We start from the raw sequence: 19,828 nt of genomic DNA on the forward strand, positions 1-19,828 counted from the left end.
CCTAATATACACCAGCTGCATTTTTTCTCCCTTAGTATTTGTGTAAATTTGGTAATAGAGAATGGGAAGAGACTTTTTGCTCTGCAGGTAAGAGTCAGACTCACTGAACCAACAATGACTAAAATGCAATTGTTATTTTATTAATAGCCAACAAAATCTTAATAACCTTCTGCTTATATGCAGGACTAAAGAGTGTCATTAAAAACTAAAATATTTAGCAGCAAGCATTTAATCAAACCAAATGATGTAGAGGTTCTGTGTCCAATAGTTGAAGTTTATTTATGCCCTGTGTAATTGATCTGTGGTTGTTTTTTGTTTTGTTTTGTTTTTATATTTTAAGAAACCAAGACTTGGATAATCTCATCAAAGTGGATCGAACAGCAAACAAACCTGCTCCAGGGTAAGATCAGCACAGTTTCCTGATTGAGCTTTTTATAACACATGTTCAAAATCATCTGAGTTGGGTACAGTCATTTCTCCATGACAAATCCACTTAGATAGTCAGATTGTAGCCAGGCCCTAACAGTAAAATGAGCAAAAATGTACTCATTCAGTGAGTCCAAATAAAGCCAAAGGAACTTTGGTCATCAAACAATTTATGAAAGCTGATATGGAAGTTTTAAGCCAATGACATTCTCGTTCCTGCTTAGTATATTTGAACATGAGATTATGGTAATTTTCTCCTTCCTGAAATGTTAAAGGGAATAGAAGAATGGGAATGGATATATTAATTATTATCTTGAGAATGTTAATTTTATGGATGGACTAAGTATATTAATTAGTCACCAGGGATTTAATTTCTAAATCCCAAAAATGAATTACTAAAGTCAAATGGAATTTATGGTAGTTTATTTTACAATAGAGGGAAGAGAAAGAGAAGAAAAGGGAGGAGAGAGAGAGAGAGCTCTGGCTTCCTCTGAACCAGGTAGCAATTCTAAGGCCCCAGCCAGGAGAAAGGAGTCTCAAGAGGATGGGCCTTCCCAGAGGCTAAGAAAGGCTAAGGAAGGAAGTCAGTCTTTACACTCACCACGTGTCAGTTCAACCAGCAGATTCTGTATCAACCCCAACTCCAGCAGGATCCACTCCAAGTGTGTCTCTTTCAGACTCCCAGAGGACCAACCAACAACAACAAACAACTCCTGGAAAACCAACCCCTTTCAGGCCCTTGTCTCTCTCTTTTAAAGACCTTTTTTCTTTTGTTACTTCCCCTAATTCCACATCTACCAATCACAGCAGATGCTCTGCTCTAGGACTGCCCAGAAGGCAGTTAGTCGATTCTAATTCATTACCCGCTATCCCACAGGTGGGTCACAGACCTCCCCTCTCATGATTAAGTGGGAGATTTACACCCTTGGTGATCAGATCTACCATGGGCTGATCTTCCACTCAACTTCAAGTACTGTGCTTACATTTCTGGGGATTAAATCAACAAATAGACAGGGGATTACAATTCAATCTTCACAATCAAGGAAGAGCTAAATACCTTCATTGTAATAATCAGGGGAGAGCTAAATCCAATCTTCACCAAAAAAAAAAAAAACATGGTAGAGAAACTACTATAGTTTATCTCTCTTCTTGCCTGAAAGGATTCTCATGAACATAAAATTAATAGAAATGAAAATATTTTTTAAAGTGGAAAATATTGTTGATGTTATTGTTATTTTTAATTCCCTTCTAAGATTGTGAGCCTTGAGATCTGAGACATGTCTAAATGTATTTGGATATTTACTGAATTCTATATTACCGAATGAATGATTGATTCTTTAAACTGATCATTTTCTTTTGTACTTTTAGGGGAGAAGGTCTTGATAAGTTTATCAGTGTGAACCCCAAAGCTGTCAAAAGTACCACAGGGTAAAAGATAGTTATATTTCTTTTTCCTCCCTCTATTGTCTCATATCTAGATAACAAATAAGCCTGACTTAATTGGGAAAAGAAACCAATAATTGCCTGAATGGACTGGACATTTGCTCAGCAAAATATCTTTATATCCCATCCATTTATTTTATATCATATTCATTTATTAACCAAGCATTAATTCAAACACAAATATGTGTCAGACACCATTCTAAGAGCTGGGGATACAAAGATAAAAACTTGCCCTAACGGAGTTTATATTCTATTCAGCAGTAAACAACAGGGATAGAGCTAAGCAAATACAAAATAAATATGAATTAATATCCAGGTTGGGGGGGGGGTACTAGCCATGTGGGGATTAGCATAAGCTTTATGAAGGAGGCCAAATTTGAACTGAGCATTGTAGGATTTCTAAGTGGTTAGGTTTAGGTGACATCCAAGGCATGAGATAAAGGCATGGAGCCTGGAAATGGAATGTGGAGTAGAAGGAAAAATCAAGGAGTCCAGTTTGGCTGGAATATAATATCTGTGAAGTAGAATAATGTGTAATTAATGTGTCTAGAGCCAGGTTACGGGACTTTAAAAGCCAAGCGGAGGAGATTATATTTTATCCTACATCTTATTAATCATGGGAGTGATTGTCAATCTTGCTCTTTTGGAATATTACTTTAGAAGCTATATGGAGGACAGATTGAATATAGAAGAGACTTGAGGCAGGATAGCCTTTCCTTGTCTTCCCTAAATGGGAAGCCAATTAGGAAACTATTTGAGATAATGAAGGTCTGGACTAGGGGGGTGCAATTTCATGAGTGGAGAGAAGATGGATATGAGAGATGTTTGTGGCTAGAATCAGTAGTTATTCCCTGAGTTTTCATGACATTGTTCCATCGTGGGCATTCTCCTATATTGGAGAGGTGGGTGGCACAATGGAGAGAGTGTTGGGCTTAGAGTTAAGGAAGATTCATCATTTGTGTTCAAATCTGGTCGCAGATGCTCACTTGCTCAGTGATTCTGGGGAAGTTTCTTAATCCTTTTTTGCCTCCATTTCTTCATCTGTAAAATGGGCCAGAGAAGGAAATGGCAAATCACTCTAATATCTTTGCCAAGAAAACCCCAAATGGGGTCATAAAGAGTCAGATACAACTGAAGTGATTGAATAACAACTTCTCCTATATTATTGAGCTTCAGGTGTATATATCGATGCTTATATTATATCCTCATCTCTTCTTTACTTGCTGAATCTATGCCCATCCTTTAAAGTTCATTTCAAGGACCACATCTTTCATGAAGTCTTCTATGGTACTTCATCAGCCTTAGGCTCTTTTTTTATACTTTATTCACACTATTTTAGCATAGTTAGAGGCAGCAGAGCATAGTATAGTAAGAACCAGCTACAGAGACAGGAAGATCTGAATTCATGTCCCATTTGAGGCAAGTCACTTAAACTCTCAGTGGCCTGGGCAGTCTTCTAAGCCTATGTTTCCTCAAGGTGCCAATTTGCACTGGTAGGAGTTTTCTCACCATGAATTCCTTATATGGATGAACTCCTAGATCTAATAAAAAAATACTTATCATTTACTCATATAGTTATGTATTTGTGTCTTTTTTTTCCCCACTGGGCTAAAAATTCTACCTGGGTAGAGGCTGAGTAATCTAAACTTTAGCACTCTGTATTTTGTTTTTGTTTTTTCCACCTTTACTTTCCATCCTAGTGATTCTCTAAGATAGAAGGTCAAGGGCTAGGAAAAGGGGTTAAGTGATTTGCCAACAGTCACACACCTAGAAAGTGTTTAAGACCAGAATTGGACCCAAGTCCTGGTGCTTTCTCTGTCCACTGCTGCCCCTCAGTAGCTGTTTAATAAATGTTTGTTGGATTGAAGTCTGTTGATCTTGAGTTTTCTCAGCTTTAGACAGTGCAGTTGAATTAGAAAGTGAGAAGATATGTTTATTTGGAGCAGATCTGTGATCCTTACTGTATCCATCTTGGAATCATGCAATTCTAAAACTTTTATCCATGATCTCTATCTTACAGTTTTATTTGTGTATCAGTTAGCCAGTGAATAATTGTGACACAGCTCGTAGGCTCCTGACTCTGTGCTAGGAACACATCATTCGTCACATATTCTGCTTTTTATGTGTCATTATAATCTCTGAGCATCAAACTGAGAAGCCAGTAGACATATTCATTCTTAGTAACAGCTGGCAATTATCATACATTAAAGCTAATTAAGTGTTGAAAGTACAAAGTTAGTATTCTGAGAAAATAGGCAGTCCACATCAATTTAGCAACTTACACTTAAGAAAATACTTAAAATACTTATTTCTTGAAGCATATTCTGGTTTAGCTCATTGAGTTTAGAATGCATCCTTACTTATATTAAAAAAAAAAACACACACTGAAGAAAAAGTATTAACTAAATCAATCAAGAGCTCAATATAACAAATAAATGTAACAAGCTACAAAACATACTGTAAATTCCGAATCTGTCTTTTAAGCCTTATCCTTGGTAGAAGTAGCATGGGATGGAAGGAGGAGATCTAGGCCCTCTTAATGGACCTAATATCTTATGGGGCTGCTTTGAAGTTTAACTAACATCTATAGAGTATCTGTCTATACCTATGCAAAGCATTTTAAAGTTCTGAAACCATAGAGAGGTAAGGCTCCCTAAATATTCCAATTGTGATTTGGTAACATTAATTCAACAGATTTTCATAGGAAGCAATATGTTGCCTGAATTAGTAAGAAAAATATCAAGGTTTTCCCAGAAAGACTTTTTTATGGCAAAAAACAAAAAACAAAAACAAAACACTGTACTGGATTATCTCCATTTTATAGTTTAGGAAATTGAAGTAAATGGAAGTTAAGTGATTTGCCCAGGGTTACTACAACTAGTATCTACCCATCAAATTCAAGCAGATCTTCCTGACTCTACACCCAGAAGTTTTTAATAATAAAGCTACTACTAAGTGAGGAATTAAAGAATATGATAATTTCATTGAAAGAAAAAGATAAATTAAAACTCTGATAACTTTCTATTATCATAAAATTCTTCCATCAGTGATCACATATAACCAATTATTCTATGGCTGTGTTTAACATACACTTTTTTGTCAAGTTATCATATATTCAATTTTAAAAGAAGCAACATCAGAACCACAATGGTATTCTAAACAATGGCAACTTCTTATTTAACATAAATTGGTTGGACTGTTAAATCTGTTTACCAAGGCTCTTATTGAGAATAATCCCAGTCCTAGATCCAATTTTTACAGTTGATACTTTTATTTACTGGGCATGGTAAATTGGGATAGGGATAATAGAGCCATGTCATGTCTATAGAATGCCAAAACATGTGGATAATGAGGAAAATTCATCCTCCTTTAGAATATGAGGTTCTTGAGGGCAAGACATTTTCTTTTCCCTTTGTATTCTCATTGCCAAAACAGTGCTTGGTACATGATAAGTAGTTACTAAATGTCTATTGATTGATAATTGGCTATCCACTTCACATTTAGCCAACCGTGTGGTTTAAAACACATACACATGGAGGAAGTTAGAGGTGACTCAATGGATTGAGAAAGACAAATCTGGCCTCAGATACTTCCTAGCTGTGTGACCCTGGACAAGAAACTTAGCCCCATTTGCCTAGCTCATACCAATCTGCTGTTTTGTAACTAATACACAATATTTCTTCCAAGATGGTGAGTTTAAAACACACACACACACACACACACACACACACACACACACAGATATTTGACAAACATTAAACTCAGCAGAGGAATACCAGAAATAAAATATATAAAATTAGAATTAGAATTAGAATACTCAAACAAAACAATTTAATCCTCACTCTTCATGGATAAGCAATAGTTTCTATGGCTTCTATCAATTAATTATTAAGAAAATAAGTCTTAAGAAAATAAGGCAGTGATAGCCAGATCCTATCCCATTCTCTATATTACTCTATTCTTTTCATTAATTCCTCGCCTTTCACTAATCCAAACTTAATTTTTCCTACTTAAAGAAATGAAGATCTTGACAACTTCATTAAAGTTAATCCTGAAACTCTCAAAAACAATCAGAGGTAAGTGGAAAAAATATTCTTCATTTTCATCTCTTTTGAGGACATATGACAGATTTTTAAATTAAATTATATTTTAAAATTAAATTTAAATTAAATTTAAAAAAAAATTATTTGAGCCATAGATAACATTAGTGTACTTGCCAATCATATCATTAATGCTGGTTTTTATTTTTTCTACTTAAAGAAACCAAGAAGATCTTGATAAATTTATCAAAGTGACTCCTGAAGTTCTCAGAAACAATCAGAGGTAAAAGAATAAAAATACAGTATTTCAACAATGTGGAAGGCAGTATTATAAAGTGAAAAGAGCATTGTCTCTGAAACAGAACTAGATTCAAGTTCCACATCAAATGTTTACTACTTATGTGGCCTTGGGCAAGTCTTTTCAATTCCCTTGGCCTCTATTTCCTTATCCTTGTGATAAAATATTTTGTTGCACTAAGTGGGCTTTCAAGTTTCTTCCTGTTTTGTATCTATGGTACTATAATTTTTCTTTGTCTCAATGTCAGACACTTGAATAAAAAAAGATTTATAATATTAATACATTTTTTAAGTCTTATCATTGATCCAAATTCTTTTTATATTCTACTACTAAAGGAGCCAAGACCTGGATAGATTCATTAAAGTGAATCCAACAACTTTCAGAAATAGCAAAAGGTAAGTACATTTAATCTTGTTATCCTCTCTGAACTGTTTCCAAAGAACTGAGTAAGCTACTAATATATTTATCAGTTTCGTATTGCACTCTTATCTTTCTTCTTCATTGAGTTTTGTCTTTTTTTGTTTTACTTGAGGTTCAAACCAGTATATGGTCATAACACAAAAAATTACGAGGGCATGCATTTGATGTTTAAGGATTGTAATGGAGCTCTCCTTTTAAAATTAAGGGTTTGCTGCTGCTGTTGTTTTATGGTCACGCATCATTTTCTCATTAATACCATATAAGGTTCCTGCCCTTGTCAACAAGACAACATGCTGTCCCATTATGGGCTCAGCTAAGCTGTTGTTCTTCCCGCTAGGGAGCCATTTTCAAACTTGGACTATATAAGAGGCAGTTATCAAGGCTGAAAAGAAAAATTAATTAAACCACATCTGAAGAAAAGATTTTGGGAAGACATTGCATCTAATCATGAGATAACTCAGCGCCCAAGGGTACTACTAAAATAAATGATCTAAGCAAAAATCATATTTCATGCAGTTGCCTGCCCTTTGTGGCTTTTCTGAGGCATCTTTCACCCCACAGTGCTTTATTAACACAAGTAGAATACATTAATATGAACTCCATAGCACTTCAAAATTGCTTTGAATTAGTGGAAAATGCTGTTATTACAAATCTCTTGCTGGAAATTGCATTCCCAGGATGAAGGCATGACACAAAACTGGTTCATGAGTAGTGAATTAGCACTGAGGAATCATATGTTCATAAAACTAGGGCAAGAAGAGACCCTATAGGTTTTCCAGTACAACTCCCTCTTTTTATAGAGAAGGAAGCTGAGATTTAAGGAAGTTAGGTGACTTTCCCAAGGTGATGGAGGTAGGGAGGAGCAGAACTAGGATTTAAATACAGAGCATCTATCTCTAAAGCCAGGCTTTGAGCCCAATAAGGGGTGAAATGGAGAGTCGGAGATATGCTGCCTAGTCATGGAATGTCAGAGCTGGAAGAAATCTCAGAAACCACCACTCTAACCTGCTTAATTAGAAATGAGGACTTTGTAGTCACTCAGTTAATATGCAGCAAGACCAAACTTTAGTATAATTTGTGGATTTGCTCTTCAAGTTTGGTACTCTTTTTTTTATTGTGAGACTAGGGAGTATTAGAGTGATCATTGATCAATCAATCAATCAGTCAACATATACCCATTATGTGCCAGGTGCAGTGCTAGAAACTAGGGTTACAAATAAAGAAATGAAACTTAAATTTTGGAGTCTCCCAGGACGAAGACAGGATATGAAATAGAATGGAAGACTGAAAAGTGAAAAAGTTATCAAGGAAGGTGAGCAAATGTCCTCAAGGTCTGGATGTAATGGCAGTAGTTAACCAGGAGACTGTGGTGTAATCAAGTGACATAAAGAACAAGGGAGAGAAGATAACTAACTGAGTGATAGAACAGAACAAACTTATAGAAGTGATCGTTAAAAGGAGGATGCCAGTTCTTCTTTGCTCCGTGTATTAGAGGAATGGCCAGCATAGTAGAGAACAGGGAAGGCTGTTCAGTTAGTATGGAAGGAAGAAGATGTACAAGAGATAGAAACTGAAGCTTGGGAATGGAAGTGGATTAGGGGATTTGGTTACTAAAGGACGTAGGTTCCAAAGGCATACAATATACTATAGATACCTATATACTATTGATATTAATTGGAGAAGTTGAACTGAATTGGATGTCAATGAGAGTAACAATTAATAACTAACATTCACGTATAGCATTTTAAGATTAGCAAAGCACTTTACAAATATCTCATTTTATCTTCATAACAACTCTGGGAGGTAGGTGCTATCATTATCATCATTTACAGATGAGGAAATTGAGTCAGACAGAATAAGTGACTTGCCCAGAGTCACACAGCTGGTATTTGAGGCTGAATTTTAAGCCAGGTCTTCTTGAACCCAGATACAGCACTCTATCCCATATACCACACTACCTAGTTATCTACGAAAGATAAAAGAAGGAAAACATTTTCCTGTGGTTTGGTAATTTTGGATAACAGAAAGAGGGATTGGGATAAATTTTCCAAAGGTGTTAAGTCCTACGTAGGTGGAGTTATTTATTGGAGAAGCTTGTAAAATTAACCAGATCAAAGTATTCAGTTAGAATGTTGTGTTAGTGAAGTGCTTTAGAACTCTATTCCTTGGATAAACTTCCTTCGGCTTGATATAAGCCCAGCTCTCCTGGTGAATTTCTTTGGCAAAGCATAATGCATTACTTTTTTAGTATAGTGCAGATTTCAGTAATGCTTTATAAAATTTTTATAAGAAGAAACTTTTTGGGTATGAAATACAGTACTATAATTGGCAGACATCACTCAATGCCACAACTAAGTTATGTTTATTCAAAAGTTGATCAGCTACCACTATATTTCAAAATGACCCAAATTAAACCTGACGTATCTAAATACCGTCAATAGTGTGCCACATTGATATGGAAACCAATGGCTTTCTTAAATAAGTAATCATAGAATAAATGGGAAAAACATGAATTATAGAGTGATTCTATTTGGAAGAGAGGGCTCTCCATTTTATTGTTATTATTATTATTATTATTATTTAGCTCATTATTCCTTCCCACTTGAATTCAGTGGAAGTTCAGAAGAGGACCATGTGGAAGGGTCATAGTCAGCATAATGACAATAGTGCCATCCCTTTGCAATTCACTTAATGTGATGCATAGACTGATAAATTCAAAGAAGAAATGCAGGAAAGCTGAATTCTCGTTAGGAAACTGGTGACATTTTCAGCTGTAGTTCACTTAGGGACTGAATGAAATTCCAGTTGTCACTCTGCCTATATGCAGACATTCTTGTTCTCCTTCTAGGAACTCATCAACCTGAACAAATGCATATTTATGGGGAAATTGCACTTATTCAGTGAGAAAATGCTTCACTCTTAACAGGCATATTTTCAAATTTCCGTGAACCAATACTAAAAGGAGAAAGTCAATTACTGGTAGCTCATAAGCTATTGTTAGCCTGACTGTAGAAGTTAATTCTGAATGAAGACTTAAATTCATCTGTTGACATTTTTACCCTTAGAATTATAAAAGATATCAAAGATAGAAAATGATGTCCTTATCCTGTTGTAGCATCATGCATGTCATTAAAGACTGTACCCCATCCCATCCCCCACTACTTCAGTCTTTTAAAAAATGTTAAATGGAGTCACAAAAGTGTTGATTTAGAGCTGAAAGGAACAATGGAAATGATCCAGTTAAACCCCCTTCACGTTATAAACAAGGAACTTGAGGCACAAGGAGGTTATAAGGCTTATCTTTTTTTTAACCCTTACCTTCTGTCTTAGAATCTAAACTAAATGTTTTTTCCAAGGCAGAAGAGCAATAAGGGCTAGACAATTGGTATTAAGTGACTGGCCCTAAGTCACACAGTTAGGAAGTAGCTGAGACCAAATTTGAACCCCAGGACCTCCTTCTCCAGATCTGGCTCTCTATCCATTGAGCCATCTAGCTGCCCTCTTTTTTTAAAGCCTTAACTTCTGTCTTAGAATCAATATTACATATCTGCTTTAACACAGAAGTATAGACTAATCTAATGATAATATGTGGCTGAGTCAGGATTTGAAACTGAGTCCTCAATTTAGGAATCCAGTAAACTTTCCATTGTACCACATTAAATGATCTCTGGCTTATTAGCAGAACCACCACTCTCATCAAAGTCCTCATTGCCTTTTCCCTTGATGAAATATTCTCCTATCCTTTCTGACTCTACCCCAACCCCTCCCCCGACAACACACACAACATACAGACACCTAAGAGAAATGTATTCACTCTGAATCCACTGACACCAAAATATAGGGATAGGGACTAGACCTTTGATTGCATTGATAGAAGGAATTCCCAAAGGAGGAAATAGCCTTTACTAGTGTAGACTAACACCTTTTCTGAAATTTACAGTTTCCTAAAGCACTTAAAAATTTAGTCACTTGCCCAGAGTCAAATAGCCAAAATGTGTCAGAGGTGAGATTGTGAACTCAGGTCTTTTTGCTGGAAGGCTAACTCTCTATCTACTACGCCATACTGATAAATAGAATTCTGTGAAAGCAAAAGCAAGGCTTAATATGAATGTCTGGGTTCCTAGAAGTAGATGTAGAATGGCCCTTAGAACCCATTTAGTCCTACCCCATCATTTTACCAAAAAGAAAACTAAGGCTCTAAGAATTCAAGAAAGCTTGCCCAGGATTACACAGAGGACATGTAGAAGAACTGGGATTCCAATCCAGATCTTATGACTATAAATTTAGCTCTTTTTCTGCTGTACCACACTGCCCCCCCACAAAGGGTATCAAATCCTATCCTCACATTTTACAAATGAGGAAACTGAGACCCAATGAACCAAAATAAATTGCTTAAGATTATATAGATATTAGGTGGAAGTGGGAGTTGGAACCCAGGTCCTCTGATATCCAGTGCTGGCACTGTGGATAAACAAAATTAAATGTGACTAAAAGAAGCTTTGAGTTTAGATTTCTGGGACAATTCTTCATGGCCCTGCAAACAGCAGCAAAGATGAAAACCTTCATCCTCTTTGCCCCTTAGTCAGGATTCATAAAACATGAGGACTCAAGCAGGATGAACTTTATGCCTTCTGTTCATGGTCCCATAAACAGTATGGAACACTAATTTCCTTAATGTCAAAGCTTTAATTCTCTCGTGTTTTAAAAAAGCACTCTGGAAAAAGAAATATAAATGTTGCCCCTTTCTCACTACATAGTTGAAAGAATTATACAGATGACCTCAGTAGAGTTTCTAAACTCCTTTCAGGGTGAATAAGACTCTTATTCAATCAAAAGCTTCATGCCCAAAGTTTAATTTTGGCATAAATGAGGTTGCACAGTAAATCTTTTGTATGGTCGTACTGTAATTTAGTAAATGTATTCCATGTTGAACAATGAGCAGTTAGAGTAAGTTATGTTGAAACAAATATATGAAAACAAAGATGAAATATATGAGATGCCACTTGGTACAATGGAATCATCAGCTGTAGACACAGTTATTTGAGTATGAATCTAGTCTCTCCTCTTTCTATCTGTGTGACCCTGGAAAAGTCATTTACTTTCTCTGGGACGCAAGGCTAGGTAGGTCTCAGTACTTTATTCTATCCTGTCTCTCTCTTTCTTCCACCCTCTCTCTTTTACCCAGGTGACAGCAGCCTGTCATGGCACCTGATCCCATTACTGATTGACTACAGTTTTAACTAGTTTTGCTTTTCCAATCTAGTCCAGTGCTGGACTTAATGCAGCTCCCTGATTGGCTTTGCCTGCTGTTGTTCAGAACTCCACAGCTGAAGCACGCTAGTAATAGGGATTATAAATTTGTACCACTCCACCCAGCTCTTTTCTCTATTTTTGAAAATTGATTTTAAAATTCCCTTTTCTAGCTGAAATATGTAGGGCTCATTTTCTCCAGTTTTTCTTGTGATCTACGGAGGCCAAAGATGTGGCCATACCACTGAAATAAATTCCAAATGTTTATAAGAATAAGAAACAATCAGATCCACTATAATCCTTCTTCTGTTTTGCAGCTTTTTACCCACAGGCTCTTGTTTGCTAGGCAACATTTGGATGGGCTTTTCTAAAACTCTATTTTGGCTGCTTTAAATCACAGCTCTTCTCATCTTACACCTTGGTGCAAATGGTATGATGTAAGTTATGTAGACTTAATTAGACAATGAAAATTTATTTTTGCATCCCAAGTAACTTGGGAAGTTTATGAGCAGTCTGTGCTGTTTGGATTGGATTGTCAAAGCTAGTTGATAACATCAATCAGGCTGAAAAACAATAATGTCCTTGATTTATTTTCTTCTCTCTTTTCTTCCTTGCTCTTAGATTAAATAGTGACGTAGTTTTGTTCTGTTTTCTTTTCTTTAGATTAAGATCATGAAGTTCATTCTACTTTGTTTGATGTGCTTCATGTTTAGATAAAGGCAACATATATGATATTTATTTTATTGGTAATTCTTGCCTTTTGTATTATAATCCACATCTACCCCGTCCTTGCATTGAGTCTTCCCTTGTAACAAAGGAAAACAGTTAAGCAAAACCAACCAATTTCATGACTATTTGTAGCATTATACCTAATATTGTCCCCATGTTCTCCTTCTTCCTGTAGAGAAGAGGGAGATATGCTGCATTATTGATTCTTTAGTCATTATAATTTCTCAGGATTTGACTTCCTTTTAATATTCATCTTATTTACATTATTTTAATAATCACATACATTATTTTTTCCTACCTGCTTAGTTCACTCTGAGTGGGTTCATGCAAGTCTTCACGTATTCCTCTGAATTTCTCATATGCATAATTTGTTATGAGGCAACAACATCCCATTAAACCCATATGTGGAAAGATCACTGCTGTGTTGTGAATAGACAGCTGGCTACATGTCCCACATCTGACAGATATTGGCGATGAAACTCTGGGCAAATAAATTATTCTCTCAATACTCTAGACAACTCTCTAAAGCTATAAGTTGCAGAGACGATGCTGAACAGTACTCAGAGGAGTTTTCTCACCCAGGAATTCTTGTACTAATGAAAACAAGAGTCTGGGTGCTATTCCCAATACCTGCATTCATCAAAAGTTGGTCTAGGAGGCAGCTGGGTGGCTCAATTGTTTGAGAGTCAGGCCCAGAGACAGGAGGTCCTGGGTTCCAATATGGCTTCAGACGCCTCCTAGCTGTGTGACCCTGGGCAAGTCACTCAATCCCCATTGCCTAGCCCTTACCCTTCTGCCTTGGAAGCAATACACAGTACTGATTCCAAGATGTAAGGTAAGGGTTTAAAAAAAAGAGTTGGTCTAATTACTTTTGCACTGGGGCCAAGGAAGGGATGGGGAGGAAAGAATTAGAGAGATTGAGAGGAGGTTTGTGCTCATGTGAAATATCTTTTAAGGCTAACTCCAAGACTAAATACTGTTTATGAAGTTTTTATTACTATTATTATTAGAGCAACAGAAAGTGCCAATTACATCCTCTGTGACCCTTGGTTGAAAAGCTCATTTTCTTGTAATTCTGAGGTCAATCTGATAGAACTATTTTTATTTCCATAGGGACCAAGACCTTGACAATCACATTGAAGTTCATTCTAATAGATCTAAAGAGAGTCAAAGGTAGGCCAAGTATAATCTCCCCCAATCTTTCTGAATTCCATGGATGAGCACATTAAATCAATTGCTTACCTTTTTGTAAGCATTTCAAGACCATTGATCTGGGTTCATAGATTTATTGTTAGAAGGGACTTTGTTTGTAGGTTGAAACGGTCTCAGAGAGGTACAGTGATTTGCCTAAGGTCCCACAGTTTTGACATATAAGTGTCAGAGCTGGAATTTGAGTCCTGGTTCTTCCAAATTCAAATTCAGTTATCTTTCAACTTTACGGGGCTACAGGTGTTTATGTAGGGACCAATCAAATTAGGACTTGAAGGAATGGAAAAAAAAATTATTATGTGCTGAGTACTAGGGATACAAGTAAAAAAAGCCCAGTAATTCCTGCTGTCAAAGAGACCACACTTTAAAAAAAGTTTTTTTTTAAGCCCTTATCTTCTATCTTTGAATCAATACTGTGTATTCCTTCCAAGGCAGAAGAGCAGTAAGGGCTAGGCAATGGGGGTTAAGTGACTTGCCCAGGGTCACACAGCTAGGAGATGTCTGAGGCCAGAATTAAGATCATACTTTAATTGGAGAAGACAGAACATAAATCATTTATCTAAGATTTGGGGGAAGGGGGAGCCTTACTGGTTAATATATAAAGCCTATAGAAATAGCTTAAAACTAATTTTGGCTGAATTTATGACTCAGGACCCTTCTGCTTACTGTAAAAGGCATCATGCAAATCGAGTGTATTTGGGATACAAAGCTCTTAGGCTGTGAAGGTTTATTTTTACATACTGCAGCTTGATGGGTTTGTAGCAGTGTCAGAAAGCACTCCAGCATCCACCTCTTGGATTCCTCACCCTAGTAGATGGCATAAATCCCTAACGGCCACAAAACAAGACTCAGCTTCAGACATTCTTTATGCCTCTGGGATAATATTGTTTTAAAATTCTTGCACCTTGTTTGCTTCTGCATGAAGGATTAGTGTAGATTATACAGTTGGTAGGTTAACAGACAGTTTAAATTAGGGAGGAATTAATTACTTGTCAGTGCCATAGCAACTGTGAGTGCCACCTGGTACCAAAAAAACCTCCCCAAATACAAAAAACCCAACAGCCTTCTCCATCTCCTTCCCCTCCCCATCCCCTTCCTAGTCTGTGAAATTTTGTTTAGGCAAAGGATTTATAGATTAGGAAACATGTACACATAACCAAAAAATGGAAGAAAGAGCAAAACCCTTTTTATCATAAAGTTTACAAAATCATCCTGAGCCCAATAGCCCTTACCACTGGCACAGTACAGTAGAAAAAAACACTGAACTTGGAGGTAGCTGGGTGGCTAAGGGGTCTGAGAACCAGGCCTAGAGATGGGAAGGTCCTGGGTTCAACTCTGACCACAGACACTTCCTAGCTGTGTGAGACCCTGGGCAAGCCACTTAACCTCCATTTCCTAGTTCTTAAGGTTCCTTTCCCTTGGAACCAATACACAGTAGTGATCCTAATACAGGGAGTTTAAAAAAAAAAGAAAAAGAAAAAACACTGAACTTGAAGTCATAGGACCTGAATCTATCTCTTGACTCTTCCAGTTACTCCCTATATGACCTTGGACAAGTCACATAACCACTCTGGACCTCAAGTTTCCTCATTTGTAAAATGAATGAATTGTAGTTGATCATCTGTAGGTATCTTCCAGCTCCATATTTATGATTCTATGTTCTCTCCTTTTTTTAATTTCAAAATTCCCTTCCTCCTTTTCTCCCAGACCCTCAGGAAAAACATTCATCTAATGGGAACTTTTTTATGGCTTTGAGAGAAAAAAATATATATTTTTATGGGTGCTTCTTCAGGAAGTTCTGTCTTGGGCATTCAGTAGAGGGAGCAGGAGTGGAGGCAACTTTATACATAGTAGAAGGGTGACTTCTTATCTTATTCATTTTTAATGGTTGCTGGGAAGACCATTGTAGCTTCCTATTTGCTTGTGCATGAAATTCCATCATTGGTGATTACTTCCTTTAGAGGAAGCTTTGGAGTCTGAAAATTCACATGTTAAAGTGCAGATACCTAGAGGGTAACACAAGAACCCTTTTCAGCTATTAACAGCCAATCTGTGGATTTCAATTTCTAATCAAAGCTAGACAATAAGATACTTTGGTCTAAGACATATTAATTTTAAAACATGGTGGGGTAGAGCCTTAATTAGCCTTAAGTCAGAGATTTACTCTTTTTCCATTCTCCTTTTCCCCCCGTGTTAATTTCTATCCTTGTGAAAAAGAAAAAGAATCATAGCCTACATATACAGCACGCTTTAGAATTTGTAAATTATTTTACATATACAAATTCATTTGATCTAAATAAATGTCTGAGGGAGATAGTAGAAGCATTAGTATTTATATTTCATAAATGAGAAAAGGCTAAAGTTTGTCCAAAGTCAAAGAGAAAATCTTAAGAAGAGACGGGCTAGAACTTGAAGCTGCTTTTGACTCCAAGTCCAGAGGTTCTAACTACTACACCATCCAAAGCTTTACAGTCAAAGAAATGAAAGGTAGAAAATGGTTGGGAAAAATGTAATACTTTTGCATGAAAGTTCCTCATTTAGTAATTTCTCATTCTTACAGAGACCTTGACAATCTCATAGATGTAAACCCCAACATATACAACAATGCAAAGCGGTAAGTTTTAAGACAGTCTTTGATTCTTTCTGCAAAAGGGGGCATTTTAAAGATATGAATGCTAACCTACTAACCTTGTGCTGAAGGTTTCCTTTTAGTAAATGGCTGATCAGGAAATAATCTGAGAGAATAAGTCTTCAGTTCTTCAGAAAAGTTGCTTGTATTTTAGTATAGATGTGTACTATCTCTGTCAATGCAGATCCCAATCTCGCCATGCCTTCATAGATGGTTTTCATGAGTCACTGTTTGAAAAAAAACCCATTGCTTCATGGCCAGCCACCAAGCAACTAGACTACTTCTTGAACCATATTCATAGAGTCCATTGCCATCCAATATCTGAAACTCCTCCAGCTTGTAGGATCTACCAGAGTGTGTGCTCTGTTGGCACTCTTTGATACTCCATGTTTATTGCCATGCCATTGTGAGTCATCAGAGTGTAGACCTTGATTAGATGAAATAATAATAACTCTCATTTATTTTACTCCAAGACTACAAAGTGCTTTCTTCAGAACAACCCTGTAAGGTTGCTAATTATTGTCATTTTAAGGATGAGGAAACTGAGGCTTAACTGACTAAATAATAGCAGAGGTTGATCTAAAGTCCAAGTCTTCTGGTTCTACTATACCAAAATAAATCAAGCAACTGCCTTTGACTAGGCTATTAAGCTGGAAAATTAATCTCTGCCATACTACAAGAGACGAGGGGTTGTATTGGAAAGTGGATTCCAAATTCAACTCAATCCCTGCTTCTTACTCATTGTGGGACTGTGAGTGAATCATTCAACCTCCTTGAGTCTAATTTTCCCCCTCTCTAAAACAGAGACAGTGACATGTGCTCTACATGCTATATTTTGCATGCATGTGTATGTGCGATTGTTATGGGGGAAGGTTTTGTAACCTGGAGAAGTGCTATAAACACATGAAGTGTTCTTAGATCACAAATAATTATGGAATCTGTTCAGTAAGTCAACTAGCATATATTAAGTGCCTTCTATGTGCAAGGCACTATTCTAAGGCTGGAGAGAAAAGAAAAGGGCATCTAATAGAGGAAACATCATGCAACTATGTACTAACAGGATATAAACAGGTTAAATGGGGGGGTGAGTACTTACAGAGAGGGTATTAAGATGAAGAGAACTGGGGAAGGCTTCCTGAAAAAGGTGAGACTTTAGCTGAGGCACGTAGGAAGCCAGAGACACTCAGAGACAGAAATGAGGTGAGAGAGCTTTTCAGGCGTGGGGGGCAGCCAATGAAACCTTTCCGAATTGGAAGATGGAGCACTATTTTTGAAGAGCAGTAAGGAGACAAGTGTTACTGCATCAGAGTAAGGGAAGTTATGTGGGAGAAGACTGGAAAAGTAAAGAGGTGACCTGGATAGGCAGAGCTTGGAAAATATACAGTTTCCAAATTTAATGCATTAGGAATAGCTTTAAATCCACGTACACAAATAAAGAAAGTTCTAAACTTATATGATTGCTGACCTATTTTGAATGATTAGAAAGGACATATGCAATGGAGACTTTATCAGTTTTAAAGGTTAAGGAAAGCCAATTCAGCCACATAAGGATTTCACTGCAGTATAACTATGATGGAAACCCCTGACTTTTTGTAAAGCTATATACATAGATACAGATACAGATATAGCTAGTGGGAGACAAGGGAATCATTTTGACAACTCTTTCAGAGCCTGACCCTACAATTTTCAGAGAGTTTACTTTTTCTAAGGTCTGCAGGATTTGTCCACACAACATGCATTCAAAGGCTTAATATTCAATAGCATTCGGGAGATTTAAGGTACCATATTTAGATAGGATTGCTATTTATGAAATCAAAATAGCACCATTTGGAATTTATAAAGAAGCAGGTTTTAGCTCCGCAAAGCAAAGAAGGAAGACAGCATGGGAAAGGAGAATTGCTCTGAAGTCAGATATGTGGGATCTAATCTAACTCTGTCTCATTACCTGACTGACCTTGGCCAAGTCTCTTAACCTCTTTGAACCTCAGCTCTTCCTCAGTAAATTAAGGGATTAGAATAGAGAGCCTCTAAATTTTTCCCCCCAATTTTAGATATAGCATCCTATAATTCTACAACTTGAGTTCAGATCTTGTCTTTGCTACTTACTACCTGGGTCACCTCAGCAAGTCACCTAACTTCTATGGGCCTCAGTTTTCTCATCTGCAAAAAGAGTAGGTTTAACTAGATGACCTCCAAGACTTTCTAACTCTAAATCTAAATCTAAATCTAAATCTAAAACTCTGGGATCCTCTGAACCTCCAATAAACAGAACTTTCCAATAATGGAATGAGCTAGTTCTCCCTAGAGGGATTCAAGTAGATATTGGATCACCTCAGTAGTTTACAGTGGTAGAGATTCTTATTAACATTTACAAATTGGACTGAATGAGAAACTGATGCCCTTTTCTGATCCCTCTTAATGTTAGTGTCTCCCCTCTCTTGTTTATCTTCAGTATACATTCTCTTTATGGCTTGTTGGTATTAATAGTTTATATATTGTCTCTGCCTTTAGAATGTGAGCTCCTTGCGAGCAGGGACTGTCTTTTGCCTTTCTTCACATCTCCAATGTTTAGCACAGTGCCTAAGTGCAGAGTAGGTGATTAATAAATGATTTGTAGATTGCCTGCTTCACTCTCCATTCTCCATACAACTGCCAGATCCGTATTCCTAAAACAATGACTTGACCACCACCTCTTCTCCAACTACAATACACACCAAAAAAAATATTCAATGTCTCCCCAGGGCTCCTACAATATAAAATGTAAAATCCTCAGCCTGGAATGTAAAGCCCTTTGCCATCTATTTCCCAGCTACTTTTACAGGCTTCTTAGTTTGTATTGTTATTCCTTCACACATTCTCTGCTCCATTCAGATTGGCAGGTTGTTTTCCAAGCAACTTCTCAGCACCAAAACAAATAAGTTTTCAGTATCTGAAATATGTTCCTTCTGCTTTATAGAATTCTTACAGATCAGTTACATGATTCCTATTTCCCCCCACCCAGTTCTTAGCACCCTCTCCCTCTTGAAATGATTTGTATTCTATTGTATCTACTCACTTGTATACATATTGTATCCATTAAGTAGAAAGTAAACTCCTTGAGGAGAGGGGATGTGCTGATTTTTTTTGTCTTCATACCCAATAGTAGAGGCTTAATAAATGTTTGTCAAATTGAATTGAATTGAAATAATTCAATTATACTTGTGGTACCCAATGCAATCAAAATGTTGGGTGTTTGAATAGAGAAGCCAAAAAAAAGTGTTATCCTCTTGTAGATGTAAACACACACACACACACACACACACACATATACACTTTGACTAGCATAGACTTAAAAATTGTTTTTATTGTTTTTGTCATTCAAAACATACTTCTACTGGTCAGTGT

At 36.8% G+C, this 19,828-nt stretch overlaps 1 protein-coding gene across 12 annotated transcripts in view; it reads left to right on the plus strand.

The window, feature by feature from the left end:
• Positions 1–19,828, plus strand: part of SCEL (sciellin) — a 141,928-nt gene that overhangs the window by 103,256 nt on the left and 18,844 nt on the right. For 11 of the 12 annotated variants that reach the window (XM_056807979.1, XM_056807983.1, XM_056807980.1 and 8 more), the window contains 7 exons: positions 341–400; positions 1,795–1,854; positions 5,886–5,945; positions 6,130–6,192; positions 6,543–6,602; positions 13,720–13,779; positions 16,376–16,429. In XM_056807979.1, coding sequence (XP_056663957.1) covers positions 341–400; positions 1,795–1,854; positions 5,886–5,945; positions 6,130–6,192; positions 6,543–6,602; positions 13,720–13,779; positions 16,376–16,429 — 417 coding nt within the window. The remainder of the gene's footprint in view (positions 1–340; positions 401–1,794; positions 1,855–5,885; positions 5,946–6,129; positions 6,193–6,542; positions 6,603–13,719; positions 13,780–16,375; positions 16,430–19,828) is intronic. The other variant, XM_056807978.1, reaches the window with a different exon arrangement.

Source organism: Monodelphis domestica, chromosome 8 (assembly GCF_027887165.1).
Source record: "Monodelphis domestica isolate mMonDom1 chromosome 8, mMonDom1.pri, whole genome shotgun sequence".
Lineage (NCBI taxonomy): Eukaryota > Metazoa > Chordata > Mammalia > Didelphimorphia > Didelphidae > Monodelphis > Monodelphis domestica.